Source organism: Callionymus lyra, chromosome 5 (genome assembly GCF_982586985.1).
Source record: "Callionymus lyra chromosome 5, fCalLyr1.hap1.1, whole genome shotgun sequence".
Lineage (NCBI taxonomy): Eukaryota > Metazoa > Chordata > Actinopteri > Syngnathiformes > Callionymidae > Callionymus > Callionymus lyra.
This window is the reverse complement of record NC_141822.1, coordinates 14,589,532-14,608,752: the sequence shown is the minus strand read 5'-3', so window position 1 is coordinate 14,608,752 and position 19,221 is coordinate 14,589,532. Positions and strand designations below refer to the sequence as shown.

The following is a 19,221-nucleotide window of genomic DNA, read 5'->3' as shown; positions in this document are numbered from 1 at the left end:
GTAGCGACATTGTAATAAAATGAAATCATCCACGTTTGGCCGCCTTCACCCTGCTCGTCTGAAGAAAGACAAAGAAGCAGAAGAGAGTTTTCCGCTTGGCTACTTGAGGACCAGATACCTGTGATATCCGTGATCTTTTATAAGCCCAACAACAAACAGACGCAGCTGAAGAAATGGATGCCTTGACCTCGCTGCAGTGGTAAACACACTGGCCGTGCACTCGTGCCGACGAGTGTGACGAGATTAATGGAGGTTTTATCAATTCAGCTCGTTTCCAAAATGCGGGCGATGTTCTGGCTTTCTTTTATGTCTTCCACTCTCTCTTTTATTCCAATTGGGAAAATATTCAACTCATGTTTCAACTCCTTTCACTTTTAACTTCTACTGCTAATTCCACTACCACTTCCAGTACTACTTCTACTACTAATACTTCTACTTTTACTACTAATTCAACTTCTTCGACTTTAAATAATAATTCCACTAAAACTTCCACTACTACTTCTACTTTTACTACTAATTCTACAACTACTTTTATATTTCTACTACTTCTATTTTTACTACTAATTCCACTTGTTATACTTTTAATACTGGTTCCACTTCTACTTCCACAGCACAGCAGGGTCAGCATTTACACTGAATTTTCTTCTAGAAATGCACTCTTTCTAGTTATTCAAGATTCATAAATGAGTATATTGAATTATACTCCTCGTTATTGGTCATACAGAAGGTTTCAAATAGATTTGCGAAGTCTGTTGGGTAAGAAGTAAAGTTTCTTCCCAAATCTTCACTTGGTCCATTTGCTTAGCTTTAAGTTCAACTAATCTGTTGATTAAAGATCGATCTTAGACCTCTATTGTATCATCAGTATGTGTCTGTTTGTACAAATCTCATTGAAATATTTACGTTAGAAAATGTGCGCCCTCTGAAAACACTTTTTTTTTTTATTTTACTGGAGATTAAATCTTGTTTACCATAACCACACCCACTCTGCTGTGATTGGTCAAGCGTCAGGGCTCGTCACCGCACATCATCGATACCGGAAGTCTCAACCTCTAAGCGACTCTTTGTATAAACAAAGCTGGGTTTGATTACAACTAGCTGCAGGAGGATTGAAGCCATTATTACGTCATAATGGACTCTGCTCTCGTAACCTCTCGTTCGCCGAGATTTCAGACGGGGGAGAACTTTTTAAAGTAATAAGTTCAAATCACAATGAGGGACTTGGATACTTCAACATTTGAAACATGTGCGTCAGGAGAGTTTGGTTTTCACCCGGGTTGCCCTTGAAGAACTCTCCCGATTACGTTGCTGGTGTAGCTACACACATTCCCGATGTGGAAGGAATAAAAGTTAATCTTAGCTTCAAAATATCCCAAAAAAATGTCTTCTTTCGAGTCTTTGCACTGAACCAATAACAGCAAAGGAGTGGAAAAAATCGCTTGTTTCAGTCAAAGAAACATACTCTAGTGCTCCTCAACGATCCGTTATCGATTCCAAAGGCCTTGAAATGCGCACCACAATAGGAAGTAGGCTGGAAGCACCGCTTTTAGAAAGAATGTAGCCTGCAGCAATCCATAAAGGATTTTGATACAAAATTAATGGTTCTAATATTTGAAGAGGAAACCTGTAAGTCGTGATGAAATCTAGGCTATTTGTATGTTTTTGCAGCTAGCGTTTGCTACGGTACTCATTGTATTTGCCTTAAGGACAATTACATAGTTGTTCTATCCCAAAAATATGGATAATTTCACCTTTTTTTCTGGCGTGTTTGATCAAAAAGAGCAGATGTGGATCATCCCGAGTAAACAATATTCGTTTCCCTCATTTCAGTTGTAAACTGATCATGGGAGTTAACCCTTTTGAATCAAAACAAGAAAATACCCAACAGTTACACAGTGAGAAACCCGAGAGCAGCAGTGGCCCGAGGGGGTGAAATTGGAAACCAGCGGCCGCATCTCAGCAGTGCGAGATTCCCATAGTGCACCTGTTACTCCCACCAACCTGTGAGAAAGGCTGAGCTCAGCATTGGACCAGACAAAGAATCCCTTCTTTTTTTTTTTGTAAACCCTTTAAATCCGAGAGGAAGTGTAGTTTCTGTTTGTCACTTGAGATTCAGGGACTTTCCTTTCTAGAAAAACCTTGTTTCTATCAGGAAACCAACAAAGAGAATAATAACATATCAATTCTAGATTCATTTCAGTGTCAGCTGCAGAGTAAATAAAATACAGCCTCAGTCCCGTTCAGGGTGATTTGTCAGCCAAGGTTCGTCCTGACTTTATTTCTATGCAAATGTTCTTATTGAATTTCCCTGTCCAGTCTGGACTGGGAGTGGCAACCTGCAGATTCACAGGGTTCATTTGAACTCAAAGCAGGTTCTGCTCCTTGAGCAAACAAAACATCCCTTGTTTGGACCATCAATGAGTCTGTGATTTCTTTATTGTCCTATTGAAATGTTGATTTAAAAAGGTATTTATTATTGTGTATTAGAGTAACAGAAGTTCATCTTGAAGAAGGAAACTTCTAAAAAAGTGTAGGAAGGTATGTTAGTCACTACTTTTAAAGCAGATATATAACATTATTTTTTGCTTTGCTGGTGAAGGTAAACTCCTCATAAACACCATTGTTGCATTCACTTATGCGTGTTCATTTAAGTGGAAGACTTGTCCTTCAGTATTCAACACTGTGTGAAATGGAAAGCGGATCTTCTCGCTCGTAACAAGTTGCATAAGGTTGAGACAACAATAGATAAAGTTGGTTTAGCTTATGAAAGAGCTTGAACGACACATTGTGATTTTTTTTTTGGGCTGAATACATTTGTTAGCCATCTTGTAACACAATAACCTTAATTAAATAGAATATATTATATATTATATATAAATATTGTTAGCTAAACATTAACACAAAACACAAGCACATATAGGTTAGTTCAAATATATACAAAAATAAAATTTGTGTAGAAAACATTTTTCAACATAACGTATATGAAAAGATCAAGATTTTATATTTGATGTTGTTTTCAGTTTTTAGGTTGAGAATTAAGAAAAATTCTGAAAAACCATCCAAAAAATTTGGATTTGGTACAAACAATTTAAAGAGGAAGGAAACTTCTGCAGAGATAAATTATCTCCTAAATCATCCTCGGCCACAGAAGAAAAGGTCGACCAAGTTCACATTAAAACGAGTTTGGAAACAACGGTTATAAATGGTAAATATTCATAGAAATTTGATTATTCCAAGTCGCAAATTGATGTAAACGGTATGGCTCAACCTAAAAAGTGAATAAAAGTAAATAAATTAAAACATTTAAAGTTAAATCTTGATTCGTTTCTATAAATTCCGTGAAAAAAAAGTATTTCAAGCAATTCCTTCTGTGGCTTAAATAACCTTTAATCATCTAAAGTTACCTTTTGTAAGAATTACAGGCACTTCAAAACAGAAATAGTTGTTTTCCGCCTTAAAGCGTCCATTAGCCATGCAAGATTAATTAGTATCATTTGTTTCAACTTCCCGGAAGACATTTCAATAACATGTAAGCTGTTTGAAGAGCATTAATCTGTTGCTAACTGGAGGCGGTAAAAGATGTTAAGCCGATAATAATAGTTTGTTTGTCGAACTGTGATCAGCGAAATATGCGACACTATAATACGTGGCGTCGATATTTCATCTGAGATTTGGTAATTGATCGCCGATTAACGTTTTCAATCCAGTATTTAGAATATTTAAAGTGTTTATGACCCATAAACATCTTAAATCAGTCAGAGATGTATGAAAAAGTGAATAAAAAGGGTTGTGTAGTCACCATTAGACATGCTGCAAGATGGCTGACCATTCATTGACAGCTGCCCCACACCTGCCACGATGATTTTCAACACATTGGAGCTAAAAAACACAAATTTTAATCTCTTTCTGACCTGCCTTTAAGGAGTTCAACTCTGCAGCTTTCAATGCCACATATCTCGATGCCACCCATTGAGCTCAAAGTGTTGGAAAAAAACTGTTTTTCTATAACATTGTTGACTTTAGACTTCTGACGGATCAGTGGGTCAGATTACACTTCAACAAGGTCTTTGTAAAAGAAAAAGAGGAGAGATCTAAGCTACCCTGGAACACTGTCTACGGTGATCCCATTGTTGTCGGGAGATACACAAAAGTAGCCTTGGTGGAGTTTTTTTTATCTTGTTCAAAATGCTCTTACTGCTGCAGGGCAGAAAGGGCACAATGGAGGATATGGATTCAGATTGCCAACCACCGTTGAAGCAAAACGAACAAAAGGCCATGGACAAAAAAAACAGACATATTTGAATGCTTAACAATCTTTTTCTGTGGGTTGTAGATTGTAGGACAAAAAACATTACAGACCTATCATATACATGTTAGGGATATATTAGGGAATGTATATTCTATATATATATTTGTTCATGTTAATGTGTTGCATAGTATCGATTTCTAAAATATATGTACGTTTATTTTTATTTGGGGGGGGGGGGCTTCTAAATCATATTTTATTGTTATGGTAGTTCTGTAGTAAGTAATAAATTAAATCCTGAAAGATACCGCTGATGTCTGAGGACGAGAGGATACAGTTCAGCTGCTTTTAAATCTGATGTTTGTAGATATTTTGGCTTTAAGCACTATTAATTCAACCAAAAGAGAATGGAACAATCACAACAAATTTCAGTGTCCTGTCAAATTATTCAGTAATGTATGCGTGTTACTGTTCCTTTAAGAGGCTCAGACTGAGACACTGTAATAAAATATACAGTATATCACATGGTAGGCTGAATACATCATTTGTAAACGTATCATGAGCTGAGTATGTATAGTATCGAATTGTATCGTGTGATTGGTTTATCCCTACATCCCTATTAGTCATGCACTGATCCGACTTTTATGGTAGTGATACCATGGGCTTATTACTGGCAGTGTTGTAAACACAACTTTGGAATTTTTTTGTGGCGTCTGTACACAATAAAATAATAAAAGAACCGAGCACCAAGGCAGCCACTTTATGGCGCCAATACCAATGGTCCAAAACCCAGTTGGGGTATTGGCTACAGTGGCGCACTGATAGAATAAAATCTTTAATAATAACAATACAACTGAAATGATCTACTTTCTGAAGGGCGTTTCATTTTGAAAAAAAGACTTGTACTATATTGCGATTGGTTAAAAAAAATGGTCCCGCACCGTTAAAAGTAACCTCAGTTGTGTAATCCTTTTTTGTACCTTATCAAGACCAGAATATTTTCTTTCTTTTTTGCCATATATCATGAGATTAATTACACCAGAGCAGTTGACTTGAGATAAGGATAACAGTTTGATTGCCGTCATGACGATTTACGATATAAAAGAAAGAAGGTCAGAAGGAAATGATTCATGAAAATAAATGATGTCACTATTGACCCTGAAAACATTTCAGTATTACGGTTGTTTTTACCTTCATATTTGGGATGGACACGGGGCGGGTGGGGTCCTAACTTCATCAGGACACGGATGTCATATCCCTTCCTCACCCACTCCACCACATGCACAGAGGCCGACGCCTCCGAATCTGGAGAAGGAAGGCCGCACTCCAACTCCACCGCGTCCCCGATCGCCCCGCGGACCTCCGGACCCTCCGCGACCACGGCCGCTGTGAAAAAAAAAGTTTGTTGAATCCGCCGATTAATTTGTCAAATTACTGATTGAGTCAACAGTAGGAGGAACAACTCACAGAGGAAGCAGACGGCTGCCAACACTGCGAAGGACTGGAGGTTTGATCCTGCTGAACCCATAGCTGTCACTTATTCAACCTGCTGCATGCTCCGTCTGTTGGCAGAGGAACAAACAATTGTCACAATCACATCACTCACTCACTTGGCTGCGCACAAGAGGACAGCCATCTGTGACACATTTGCAAGCTTTAAGTGCAACAGCAGAGCAGCTCCTTCTGCCATAATTTCTGAAGATATGGGAGAGCAGAGCCACGTTAGGATTTTTTATAAAGCTTTCCTCCGATACCTGGATTTCATCCCATGTCATTACATAAATGGCTGCAGCTGCCCCTTCTGCCAGAAAAAAAAAAAAAAACTTGATGGCCCCGGATCCATTTTGTGGAAGTAAATGTCATAAACGTCACGTAAATCTTGAAGGGAGTCATGTGCAGAGCGACGTGGAGGCGTTTTTATTCAAAGCACACGAGGGGAGATGTTTGGCTCCGGCGGAGCAAGAGAATCAAGGACGTGAGATAAGACGTGAAGAGCAATATGATATCAGGACACGATGATTGCATCTTTCATTGTGCGACTCAAGAAAAACAAAAGTACGTAAATCCACACGGCAAACTGTCCAATTTGGGAGAAAATATTCCGGTCTGCCATCATCAGTTTGGTGTGAATAGAACTATGAAAACATCAACATCTGATGTTTAAGTATGGTTGAAGTAAATGCTTCCAATTATCCTGTTGAGTCCAAAACATTCGTCCCAAAAACCACAGTAAAAAGATGTGTTTGACGTACATCAAGAGTATGCGGCCCACAGGAGATTGAGGGCATAATTACCCAAGATGCATTTCAACAGAATGTTAATAGAGATTTTGAATGCATTAATTTGTTTGCTTTAAAGTAAATGGATGGTACAGTTTTTAAAAAGTGTAGCTTGTATTTAAAGAGTACAATTTATGTTGTTTCTTTTCCCGTTTTGATACATGATTACAAAAATACTGACAAACACTGAATTGTGTTTGATCTCCTATGCACTGTAAAATAATCATATACAAGATTGCATGATCGAACGATTCAAATCTAAAAGGTGTTTAGCATTCTTGGATCAACCGAACTCTATCTCACCTCTACTGGTATTGTAAGCCTCTGTATAATTGTTGACATCCATAATCTCTGCTCCTGAATTTATCTTTATAGGTCAACAGAACTTTGATCTACTTTTTAGTAATGACTTGGCAGATGCAACATTAAAAAAAAGAGAGATAACATCTTGAAAACAATATCGTTTTTGTCCTGGCCTGGCATAACCGGAGCTGCTCAGTTGCATTAGTGTTTCCTGAAGAACACTTGTGTTCATTTCCTGTCTTTACAAATGCTCCACCACGGGCCACCACCTGCAGCACCGGCTCCATCAATGCAATAAAACAATTTTTCCTCGACACATATCAGCATATCACGAGTATCCACTGAGACGATTGTTGTTTTTATTAGATGCTTAAGGTTAGAGAGCAACTCTGGAACATCAGTGCAATCTTTTATTTATCAGTAAACAAAGAGAGGTGTTGGACCTTTTTCTCTCACCGATCCATCACTGGGGCTTTTTTTATTTCAAAAAAGTTGCTCCATCTGATAAACAATGAAGTCATTTGAATCAACTTGTAGCGAAGTAAAGTTTAAAGCAAATATCAAGATAAGTGGAGGAAAAATTCTGATTCAATCTTGGATTTACTGCGTTTTGAAACGGTCAATGTTTGGGAATTGGGTTGTGAAACAGGTCCATTTTTATTGTTAATGTCAGCAGATAAAATCTCACTCCTGAGGACATTTTTTTTTCATCAACCGTTTGAAACTGGACAGTGGAGTACCCTGAGAAAACCTAGGCAAGCACAAGGAATAACATTATGAACTCTACGAAAAATAGCCAGAACCTTCTTGGTGATGGTTGGTCAGTCGGCCAAACCCAGGACTTGAAAACACTCAGAGAGCAGTAAGGAAAACACTAGGAGCCATAAAATCTCAATGTTATCATCATTATTGCTATTATTATTAATAATAATATTTCAAAAATTCAATAAAAATAATACGAGGAAACTCAAACTAAAATTATATTAGAATTAGGTGTTACAATTACATTTTTGTTTTGGAAAAAAATCTTTTGAATCAGAAAATTGCCATTATTATTGACCGTGTGGTAAAACAACACAAGAGTTTGTTGTGGTGGCAGAATATGAAAGGAATAAAAAGCGATTAATTAAATAAAATACAAAAGATTGAATTAGAATCAAAGACATAACCATTAAATGGCATAATTATTTCTTATAAAAAAATAAAATACATTACATTTAATTAAACTATATTTGTGATACGGGCAGCAGGCGGATAGTAAGATGTTCTGGTTCATTTAGAACATCAGAAAATTGCAGATTAAATTGTTAAAAAATAAATGACCTAAAGTGAAATACAATAATTGAATACCAACATTCCCGTCAAGCAGGAGACCGAGATCTATTTTGGACCAGAACATGACGGTTCAAGAACTCTGTATATTCCTTTAGTTGTCCGGATCCTGAATATTGTTTAATTAAATGTAATGTATTTTATTTTTATTAATTATTTATTATTTATTTTAATGCCATTTTATGGTAATGTCTCCTTTTTCGTTTGAATTTGTTGCATTTCATTGATCCCTTTTGACTTCATTCGAATCATTTCATTTTTATCTTCTGATTCTGATTCTTATGTGAATTAATTGAATTCCAACGTTAGAAAAATGCTTAGAAAATTGGTAGACAAAAGGTCAAACATATATATTTTTTGATCTGCATCTCTGAATTTAAAGTAGCTTTACACTGTAATTATTTTCTTCATTATTCCATCATACGTCCTCAAACTTTCGCACCGTCCAGCTCACGACGACGAACAGTGAACGCCCGCTGAAGCACACCAGGCCCATCTCGGCTCCCCCTGACCGTAACATTTATTTTATAACAGGCTTTTTTTTCATTTCATGGCTGGCGCAAAGTCTGATACGGTGAAAAACAATTACACAGACTGTCAACAGACGCAGCACTTGTTTCAACACACTCCCATGCTTCAGCAAACAGACGCGGCGCCCGCAGATTTCAAACATAATCAAAACCCAACTTAAAAGGATGAGTCAATCATGTCCACTGATGTGGCCGTCTTCTCTTGCCGCGTCTTTATTACGGCTGCCGTCCATTCTCTCCACTCGGGCGATGCAATGCATCATGGAACAACAGTATCTCCGCTCTAAACGGGTTCAAGAACGTCTTGAGGAGCAGCTGAAATATTTTTGTCATGTGCAAGCAAAGCAATCACCACACATCATCTGAAGACCATCTTGCTTCTTTCATGTTTGTCGCACGACAACCTTTCATTGTATTAGAGCTGGAAGCCATTATCAATTATAGACAGCTGCTGCGCCGCTTACCTAACGCACTTATTTCGGAGACAATGTGTCTTTTCAGTCTTCTCGCAACATTGTTGCCTGGCAACCATTCAAACACCTACTTGTGAAGAACCCTGATATGACCTTCATAAAAAGAAATACAAAAGGTTGCCTGGTTATACAGCTACTCTTGTGCACACAAAACAAAAAAAAGATTACATTTATTTAAGTTCCGTTTACTCTTAAAAACCCTCTATTAATTTAAATATTTACATTATCATGAAATTATCTTAAGCCCCGCCCACTGAAAACGCTTATTTTTTCTGGAGATGAAATCTTGTTTACCTAAACCAACCCTTGGTCAAGCATCATTGGTAGGAGGGTGTTGATTTTTTAAACCTCTGCGTAAAAAGAGTTAGTGACCCAGAATGTTTATTTAATAAATAGTTTGAATAACACTTAAAAATATATGGGTTTCGTTTGTTGTTTTTTTAAATATATATATCCTTAATAGGGTTCAAATATTGTATAGGTTTTTTCTTATACTGGTGCCAAATTAGTATTTTTGAAATGTGTCAGTCTCTGAAATTGGTTTACTCATGTGCATATTTTTGGAAGCTGTGGAGGTCTAGGTCACCTTGACCCAGAAACAACACAAGGGTTACCACAAACACATTTGTTTGCAGGTCTTCAGCTCACCTTGACCCATAGACAACCCAAGGGATACCACAAACACATTTGTTTGCAGGTCTTCAGGTCACCATGACCCAGAAAAAACACAAGGGATACCACAAACACATTTGTTCGCAGGCCTTCAGGTCACCATGACCCATAGACAACCCAAGGGATACCACAAACACATTTATTTTCAGGTCACCATGACCCAGGGATAACACAAGGGATACCACAAACACATTTGTTTTCAGGTCTTCAGGTCACCTTGACCCATAGACAATCAAAGGGCTACCACAAAAACATTTGTTTTTCAGGTCTTCAGGTCCCCATGAACCAGAGATAACAAAAGGGATACAACAAACACATTTGTTTCCAGGTCTTCTGGTCACCTTGACCCAGAAATAACACAAGGGATACCACAAACACATTTGTTTTCAGGTCACCTTGGCCCAGGGATAAAACAAGGGATAAAGAGTTAAGGGAAAATTTCTCCAAAAGATAAGTGATTTCAAAGTATTTTTCGAGCATAACAAGGATGGAACTTTACGAGAGGTAGAAGCTGCTCCATGTTTATGACTTCAATAAAAAACATTTTCTTCAGAATAAAACCCAAAGCTTTCACGGTAACTAAAAAGTGATCCGAAAATTGTGCATGAAAAAAATAAATGGCGCTTTTAAAATGTTCTCCAAGTCCATTCATGACCACAATAAGAATAAAAATAATCTTTACTTTAATGACGCAGCTGTCAAATGAACTCCATTTTGCTGACTGACGCCTTTTTTTCTTGCAGTTGACAAGTCAGACTTATTTATACGTCCAGCCTCATAATAATTGTACAGACATTATGGATCATTTGCAGCGAGTGCAGCTTTGCAGAGATTCTGCAGATGGAAAAAGGGGATCATTTGAATCTCAGGCGGACATAAAATACTTCTTAACCTTCTGTGTTATGCATGAGTGCGAGTTATAGGAGTAGATCAGTGCCATGAAATTAATGAAAATGTCAATTTTCTTTTTATTAAATTCTACATTTTTTTGTTTGTTTTGTAAGCATTGAATAAATGTATTTATTCATGGAAATCTAATCTAAATTGAAATGGTAAAATTGCTTTGTTTCATTTAATTGAATTTGGTTTGTTTTATTAATAACTTGATGAAACATTTTTGTTGTCGTTTTTTCCCCAAATACAGTTTGATTTTCTGATTCTAAGCCTTTTTTCATGGGGCTGGATATTGATTTTTTTTTTTTAACGTAAGATACAAGTACTGATACCTTCACTTCGCTGCAACTTTTTTTTTTTTAAACTAATTTAATATGATTAGTTGCTACAAAAAGAAAATTACAGATTTGATGTTTATTGCCTTTGTTACTTCAGTTTTACTTCAGAAAAATCCGCACATCATCAAGTTTCGATCTCGCCGTAGAATCGAAACTTACGTACGATGCTCTGTGCTAAACAAGCATTTCGGTTGGTGCGACAAATTAATCCGAAATCAGATATCTCTGGTCTTTCTAGTCTGGTGGCTCTACTGTACAGCACAAGGGATACCAAAAACACATTTGTTTTCAGGTCTTCTGGTTACCCTGACCCAGTGACAACACAAGGGATATCACAAACACAATCATTTCAGGTCTTCAGGTCACCTTGAAACCAGAGATAAGACAAGGGATACAACAAACAAATTTCTTTTCAAGTCTTCATGTCACCTTGAAACCAGAGATAACACAAGGGATACAACAAACAAATTTGTTTTCAGGTCTTCAGGTCACCTTGAAACCAGAAATAACACAAGGGATACCACAAACACAATCGTTTTCAGGTCTTCTGGTCACATTGACCCAGAGAAAACACAAGGTATACAACAAACACATTTGTTTTCTGGTCTTCAGTTTACCGTGACCCAAAGATAACACAAGGGATACCACAAACATGTTTGTTTTCCGGTCTTTGGGTCACCTTGACCCAGAGAAATGACAAGGGATACCACAAACACGGTTTTTTTCAGGCCACCGGGTCTCCTTGACCCAGAGATAACACAAGGGATACCACAAACACAATCGTTTTCAGGTCTTCTGGTCACATTGACCCAGAGACAAAACAAGGGATACAACAAACACATTTGTTTTCAGGTCTTCAGGTCACCTTGAAACCAGAACAAACACAAGGGATACCACAAACACAATCGTTTTCAGGTCTTCTGGTCACATTGACCCAGAGAAAACACAAGGTATACAACAAACACGTTTGTTTTCCGGTCTTCAGGTCACCTTGGCCCAGAGAAATGACAAGGGATACCACAAACACGTTATTTTTCAGGCCACCGTGTCTCCTTGACCCAGAGATAACACAAGGGATACCACAAACATGTTTGTTTTCCTGTCTTTGGGTCACCTTGACCCAGAGAAATGACAAGGGATACCACAAACACATTTGCTTTCAGGCCTTCGGGTCATCGTGACCCAGAGATAACACAAGGGATACCACACAATTCAATGTACATTGAAAGATTTTGGATACAAAAATAACCACTTCCCATCCAAAGAGCTAAATTAAGCTCCGGATACGTCTGTTGCTGCTGCTGCTGCTGCTGCTGCTGTAAAGTCACTCATGAGCAATACATCGAGTATCGATTTCCACAAAGCCTGCAAGTCTCCAGTGGAGACCGTGAGTGTAATCCGTTTGCTCAGAGGGTTGTTAGGAGCTGCTTCTATCAGGCGGTCGCCACGATTGGACATTAACCTCCGATCCGACAGCGAGCGCAGACACAGGTCCACACGCGACACGACCTACTCTATGTGAGCGCCAACCATTTTCAAACCACGCAAACCGCCATGACTAGAAGCCCGGGGAGAATTACCTCATCTTGAAAAAAAAAAGCACAACGGTTGCCTTTTGAGGATGAAGACGACTTCCTTATGACTGCGGTTGCCATGGTTACAATCATAGGTAATGAATGGAGGGCGAGCAAAGTTCAGCGTAAGACAAACAGAAGTCGGCGGAAACCGATAGAAAAGTCAATTCGTACCATTTGAAGGCTCTTGACCTCCGGACTAGATTCCTGAAAACTGCTGATAAAGTACAAAATTGATTATGTTTTTTTATGTTCTTTTGAACCTGTTGAACAGATTCTTTACTTTGAAAGCGTTTGGATGTTTGCACAGCGGTTCATAAAATAAAACGGAGAGAGTCTGTTTGGCCATGATAGAACATAAAAGGGAGACAAACTAAATAGCCTTGCTTGGAGGAAACCAGTCTAAGATTTACTGAACCAGACTTTCACTTTTATTCAGGCATTGAAAATATCGTGGCTCCATCAACACCATTATGACAGCGCAACTGCTGTAGTGCGTTTTGGAATTAGATCGATTGTGAAGACGGGTCATTGATAAAAGACGTTGAGAAATTTACATCAGATACGATCATTTCATTGGATTCGAGTCCAGGCTGAACTTAAACCCCTCGCGTTGCCTCTGGGTCAAGGTGACCCGGGAACAAATATGTTTGTGGTATCCCTTGTGTAGTCTCTGGGTCGCGGAGGGAACGACATCCATGGCTTCTATAAATACAAATGCAGTGGGTATCAACCTGGACAAGGGTTACCACAAACACATTTGTTTTTTAGGCCTACGGGTCACCTTGACCCAGATAAAACACAAGGGTTAAAAAGGCAAAAGTTTATCAAAATTAAAAATTAAAAACGGAAATACTGAGTAATAAATGGTGATGAGCGCTGATGAGGCTTCATGAAGTTTTGACATTTGTTTAATGCCCACTAGATGGCACTATGCTTGTATTGTATTGTTTTGAATAGAGATTCAGTGGAAATGTTACAACTTTTTTGTGTGTTAACATGCGTTTTCATCAAGTGGAAGTGATTATTATGCGAGTTCTCATGTTATTAAAAAAAGCATCTCTTTAAAGCGCAGACGATTATATTGAAGGTATTTACTTTCTCAGTTCATCCTCACATAAAGGGTTTAATTATCTTTTTTATTTGAATTAGTTTTTCCCATTTGTAACTTTAAACATTTTCTAAATAAAGCATATCCCAATCCTATACATGTAGTATGTATATATATACTGTATGCGTTATGTATTTATATGCTTAGTTTATGTGTATATATTTTACTACATCATGTTAAATTACAGGAATATTGTGTTATATTTATCTTTATAAGAATATGAAGTATAATTTAATTGTATTATTACTCAAATGTATGGAGTGTATACATATCAAGTATTGATAAAAGTGTTTATATATAATGTACTGTATTTACCCATTTTTCTGCCTCCTTGTTTGTTTGTTTTTTAAATACCATTTATGTATTTTGTTTATACAAGAGAGACTTATTTTATACACGTTCATTGTTCTTTTTTTTTTGTCTAGTACAAAACTACAGAATTTATCATGACATTATTTAAGATCATCAAAATTAAAGAATTATGATAAAGAACAAATGTTTAAAGCGTTATGTCCAATAATCGTTCTGAACCCCCGGTCACTAAAATAAATGTTTAAATCCATTCTGCTGTTAGCGAGTTCAAACAGATAAATACTAGCCATACGTCCCAGTATTGACATTTGGATGGTACTTATTTGATTTCACAGTGTGTAAATGGTCCTGCTGAAATCATAATGTACTTTATTGATTTGTCATAATCAATCCCTAAAGAAAGGACTCGGATCATCAGCAGTAGTAAAAGGCTTATTTGATATTTTACAAACTTAAACAAAAAAATGATATACGATATGAAAGCATTCTTAATATAAACACAATTATTAGTTCAACAGTGGACTTTTAAGAGGGTAAATTAATTAAAACAACATAAACCAGACCAGCATAATCCAGTCCAGATATTCTAGATGTTGATTCTTTGTTCTTTCTCCTTCATTACTCTTGAATTATTATGAACAACACGACCTTTCAAACGACAGCTCTAGTGGAGCAGTCTTACCTGCAGCTGTTTCTCACGTCAAACTACACAAAACAGCGATAATTATGTTGATGTTACTATGTTACTAGGTTTCTTTATCCTTGTTGCAAAAGTCCAAGACATAAACAAAAAATCATTTTGTAATCGTTGTCATTAAGAATGACACGTGTGCTACACATGCCGATGCAGGCATGTACACTATTGAAATTGATTCATACATTGTTTACATTTCTAAACTGAATGTCAATCCTCATTGTGCTGCGGTTTGTGTTTCAATCGTCTATTCAAACAGACGCAGAGAAATTGTTATAATTCGTTGCAACAATAGTGTTATTGTACACAAATAGGACGATTTACCATGAATTACACAAACCTTTTTATCATAGATGGTATGAAAAATAATCAATATTCTGCCGCCACCTATTTATTCTTGTGTTATTGTGGCTTTCTTCTGCTTTTAATGCACAGTTTGTGTGTTTATCAAATTGTAAACTTCTCCAAGTGCACTGCTTTACAGGACAATGTAAGACTTACTTGTGCAGTGCGCAACGGAAATGACAGTTTCTTCTTCTACTACTTTTTAACACTGATTTCAACCAACCGTCGGAACCTTATCGTCGACACTTGACAGCGCTTTTTTCGCCAATCGAAACAATATTATTAAGTTGTGTTACTTTTGTCGTTGTGTTGTTTTGTGGTAAATGTAGTGTTTTCTCGAGACATTTATGCCGATATCTGCCACCAATGACGTGGCTTCCATTCAGCGTCATCGGCGTCACTAAAGATGGCCGCCATTAAGGGTGGAAAGTGTCCATCGATCCACACTCCATGGCCATTTTCTGGCCGTTCGAGTGGGAAAATTGAGTGCACACTACATTGTCACGCACTGCTCATGGGGACGCACTTGTGCACTCAGAATATTAAGTGTCAGTGCAGAAGTGCAGGATTTGGGGCACAGCCCGGGTCACGTTTCTTCCTTGAGCTCCAGTGACAGATACGAGGAAACAATACTCTCGAGCTACAGAAGGAAATGGTCTCAGGATAGGATTCTTGAAATCACTTATATTTACGTATCAATACATTTCAATGTAAAATCCCGGAGAGAATGATTTTATTCCGAACAATATCAACTTGTAGATTGTATCAGTCAAGCTCATAAATCGAGGTTTGCGCAAATAACGTCGGCATCTTTTCTCACCTAGACTCCACCTACTGTGGCCCCCCAGGTTAGAGACCCCAGAGAGCCAGTGTGCATATATTTTTATTAAATCTTTCAATTTACTAACCAAAAGGACAAATTACACTCTGCGTTATGAAAAATGTAGTTAAAATCAAAATTACTCTTTACAGCGGACATGCACAAATTGTGGCCCTTTGACTACATGTCTGTGGCCCTCATGAGTTCAAAGATCATGTAGAAATTAACCTTTTAGTTTTGTATGCATTTCTAGCCTCTTAACATCACTATAGGTTTTTAGTTTGAGGACTTTTGTCGTCTGCTCTTGTCATTTGTGAAAGTATTTACTCAAAAGGTTTTTACTAAAACTAAAATAATGTACGTTATATAAAGTACAATAAAAAAAAAAAGAATTTGGTATATTGAGCTTGATTTTTATAACTTTTCACACTTTTTTTAACTTTTGCTTGATGCCCTTTCTTAACACTGTATAAAATGTGGCCCCTGGGGAATTGTAATAGCTCCTCCGTCAGCTACTACTATCATTATTTCTACTGCTATTACAGAAATGTCAAAGCTGGACACGTAATGGTAAGCAAGTAATATTTTTAAAGCACTTTTCTAGACCAGGGTCACAAAGTGCTTAGACAGTTATTGAAGTACACTAGTTTTAATCCTACATCTCTGCCATCTTTCCTTCATTCATACGGTTAATATGTTCTTCCTACACAACGAAACTCCCTTTGTCTCGATCGAGGCCAACAGGTCAAAGTATATCCAATAAAAAAACAAAAGTATAATGTTGTTTAAAGGCAGACAGGTGACGTCCTGTGAGGAGACAGGAATCACAAGACAACAAGGTCACTTTAAATTGATATATAGCTCGATGGATTCAAGTTCACACTGGCGGTTGAAACAACAAACGCTGAACTCTTGACTCTTACCTTTACTTTATTACTTTTATTAAGTTCATTTGGGTAAGGAAGATGACGTCATTAATACTCTCCTCATTTTGTTCTACTTTTCTCGTGTGAGATTGAACAAAACATATATATATATATATATATATATATATATATATGCATTACTGTTGTTGTTTTTAAACATTTCAATCACAGGTGTAGAATTTAAAGTATTCCTTCCATGACGTCATCCACACATGTCGAGAACTTCCACTTGAAATGTTGAATTAAAGCGTCTCTCATTTTCCATCATGGAAAAAGTCTCCAAAGAAACTTCATTACTGGTGTTTTAAAGCGTGAGAAGATCGACAGGTTATTATTTTTATTCTCTGGAAGTTCGAGGCGCTTCCGGAATCACGAGAATCCCCCAAAAATTAAATAAATAAAAACTTACCTGTGACGGTGAGACTCGCAGCTTCTTTTCTTTTCTTTCCTTTTTTAAAAACTCCACATCGCGTGTAAGTCCTCGACCGATATGCTGTTTTTTCTTTTGTGTTCTGAGGGTTTGAAACTTGAGCGTCAGGACGCCGCAGGTGTTGGTTTCCAGCCTCGGTGAAGAACCTGCAGCCCGGTGTCGCCCTGGTCCTGCCCCTCCTCTGCAGGGCCCTCCCCCACCTCTGACCCGCTCACCCGCGACACCGTTATTTACACTTTAAAAAAAAACGTGTAGTTTTTGGTGATATTTGATGTAGAAGTCAACTTAATACACGATTTTATGTTTGTATTTGTTTTAAGAAGGATTTTAATAGTGGCCACAAGGGGGTGACATTCACCTGGTGTTAGAGGCCACGGCAGAAGAAGAGGGGCCATCAATGGTTAAAAGTCTTTATTGATTTTTCTTTTTATTAAGGTAATGTCATACAAACATATAAAGGGAAGTATTATATTATAAAAAAGTATTAAATCATTTTTATTTTTAACTGCTTTAAAAAAAAAGCTGACGATCAGAATCAGAAACGTTTATTGAAGTAATGAAATAAAAAGAGATAAATTAAAATTAAAATTCAATTTACTTAAATAATAATAGACATTAACATTAAATGACATATAGATAATTAATTTAATTCCCCGTTTCCAGCAAATGAATAATTATCATCATGACAAATAAATAATTAATTAAAAAACAAACAAAAAACAAAACAAGATACATTAAAAAATAATTCATGATCCAGAATCTGAATATTTCAATTTTTGAACCTGAAATAAAACATTCCAAGAAACAACATAACTAGTTATTTATTTGCTCATGTTCTCGTTTGAATCCTGTTTATATCATCGCAAGAAGGTCCTGTCATCTGCCAATGAAGCCTGGTTTTATATGTACAATATTTATTTTCTTTCAATAATAAAAAAAAAAGTGCCTCTCTTTCAAATGCATTATTGAGCAGATTATGAAAATAATAGGTTAATGTGATTTATCAAGTGCTGCCAATGTATCCAATAGATGTTAAATGCAAGAGTCAATCGGCTTTTTCAAGGGTTATTAAACTTTATGTATACAGGAAGCATTTCAATTAAAGCATCTGAACTGCCACATACTTAAAGTAACACTTATTTATAATGCTTTTGAAAGATTCATGAGTCTTTATTTTCATTATAGAGCACTTCTTGTAGCTTAAAATCAATGGGTAAACAGATATTTCTTTGCAACAGGGTAAACTACTGTAGTTATTCAGTTTATTACACCATAATTACCTCACAGAATCTTATAAGAGAACCTCGTCCATGTAGAGAAATGATTCCATTCATTCTAATTACTTTCATCCAAGGTCTGGTACAACCTTGTTTCTCTTTTGTGCGAAGAGTAGAGACTTGGTTGAAGAGGGCCAGAGCTGTTGAAAACCCCCCCTCCCTCCTTCTCTTCATCTTCATCCTGGATGGCAGATGAAAAGCACCTGCAACTAGATACTCAACCGGCCCCAAGGCTGAAGACTGAGTTGTCCCTTTGTGCTCGTACAGCCATCATATTTCACTGTCGATATTTAACCCTTGAAAAAAAAAAACATTCCTTATATGTTTTTCTTTATGTGGCAACTGCTGTTGAACATAAAGAAAAAGAAAAGGATATGATGAATTGTTTGTTGTGAGTTTTTGCACAAACCCTGTAGATCAGGGGCATTTATTGTTCTCAGGGGCCACAGTACATACTGTGACTAAGGGGCTGATAAAAAGATCAACACTTTTTTTTAAGATACAAATATGTCATTATGCTAATACATTTCATATCAAGGCTACAATTGTTATTTTATTTGATAAAAAATACTATTGAAGTCATGTTTTACTGTTATATTTCTTCAAAATTATTCAAGCAAAAATGAAGAGGCGGATGGTTTAGAAAAAAAAAAGACAAAAAAACA

The 19,221-nt window shown here is 36.9% G+C and overlaps 1 protein-coding gene across 1 annotated transcript in view; it reads right to left on the bottom strand.

Annotated features, from left to right (window-relative positions):
- The window catches only part of igsf9a (immunoglobulin superfamily, member 9a), a 73,766-nt gene extending 56,375 nt beyond the window's left edge, over positions 1-17,391 (bottom strand). Inside the window, exons 1-3 of the mRNA XM_087791075.1 lie at positions 17,259-17,391; positions 5,714-5,808; positions 5,438-5,632 (exon numbers count right to left, since the gene is read on the bottom strand). Of these exons, the coding sequence (XP_087647201.1) occupies positions 5,438-5,632; positions 5,714-5,774 (256 nt within the window). The 5' untranslated portion in view covers positions 5,775-5,808; positions 17,259-17,391. The remainder of the gene's footprint in view (positions 1-5,437; positions 5,633-5,713; positions 5,809-17,258) is intronic.
- Between the last annotated feature and the right edge of the window lie 1,830 nt (positions 17,392-19,221).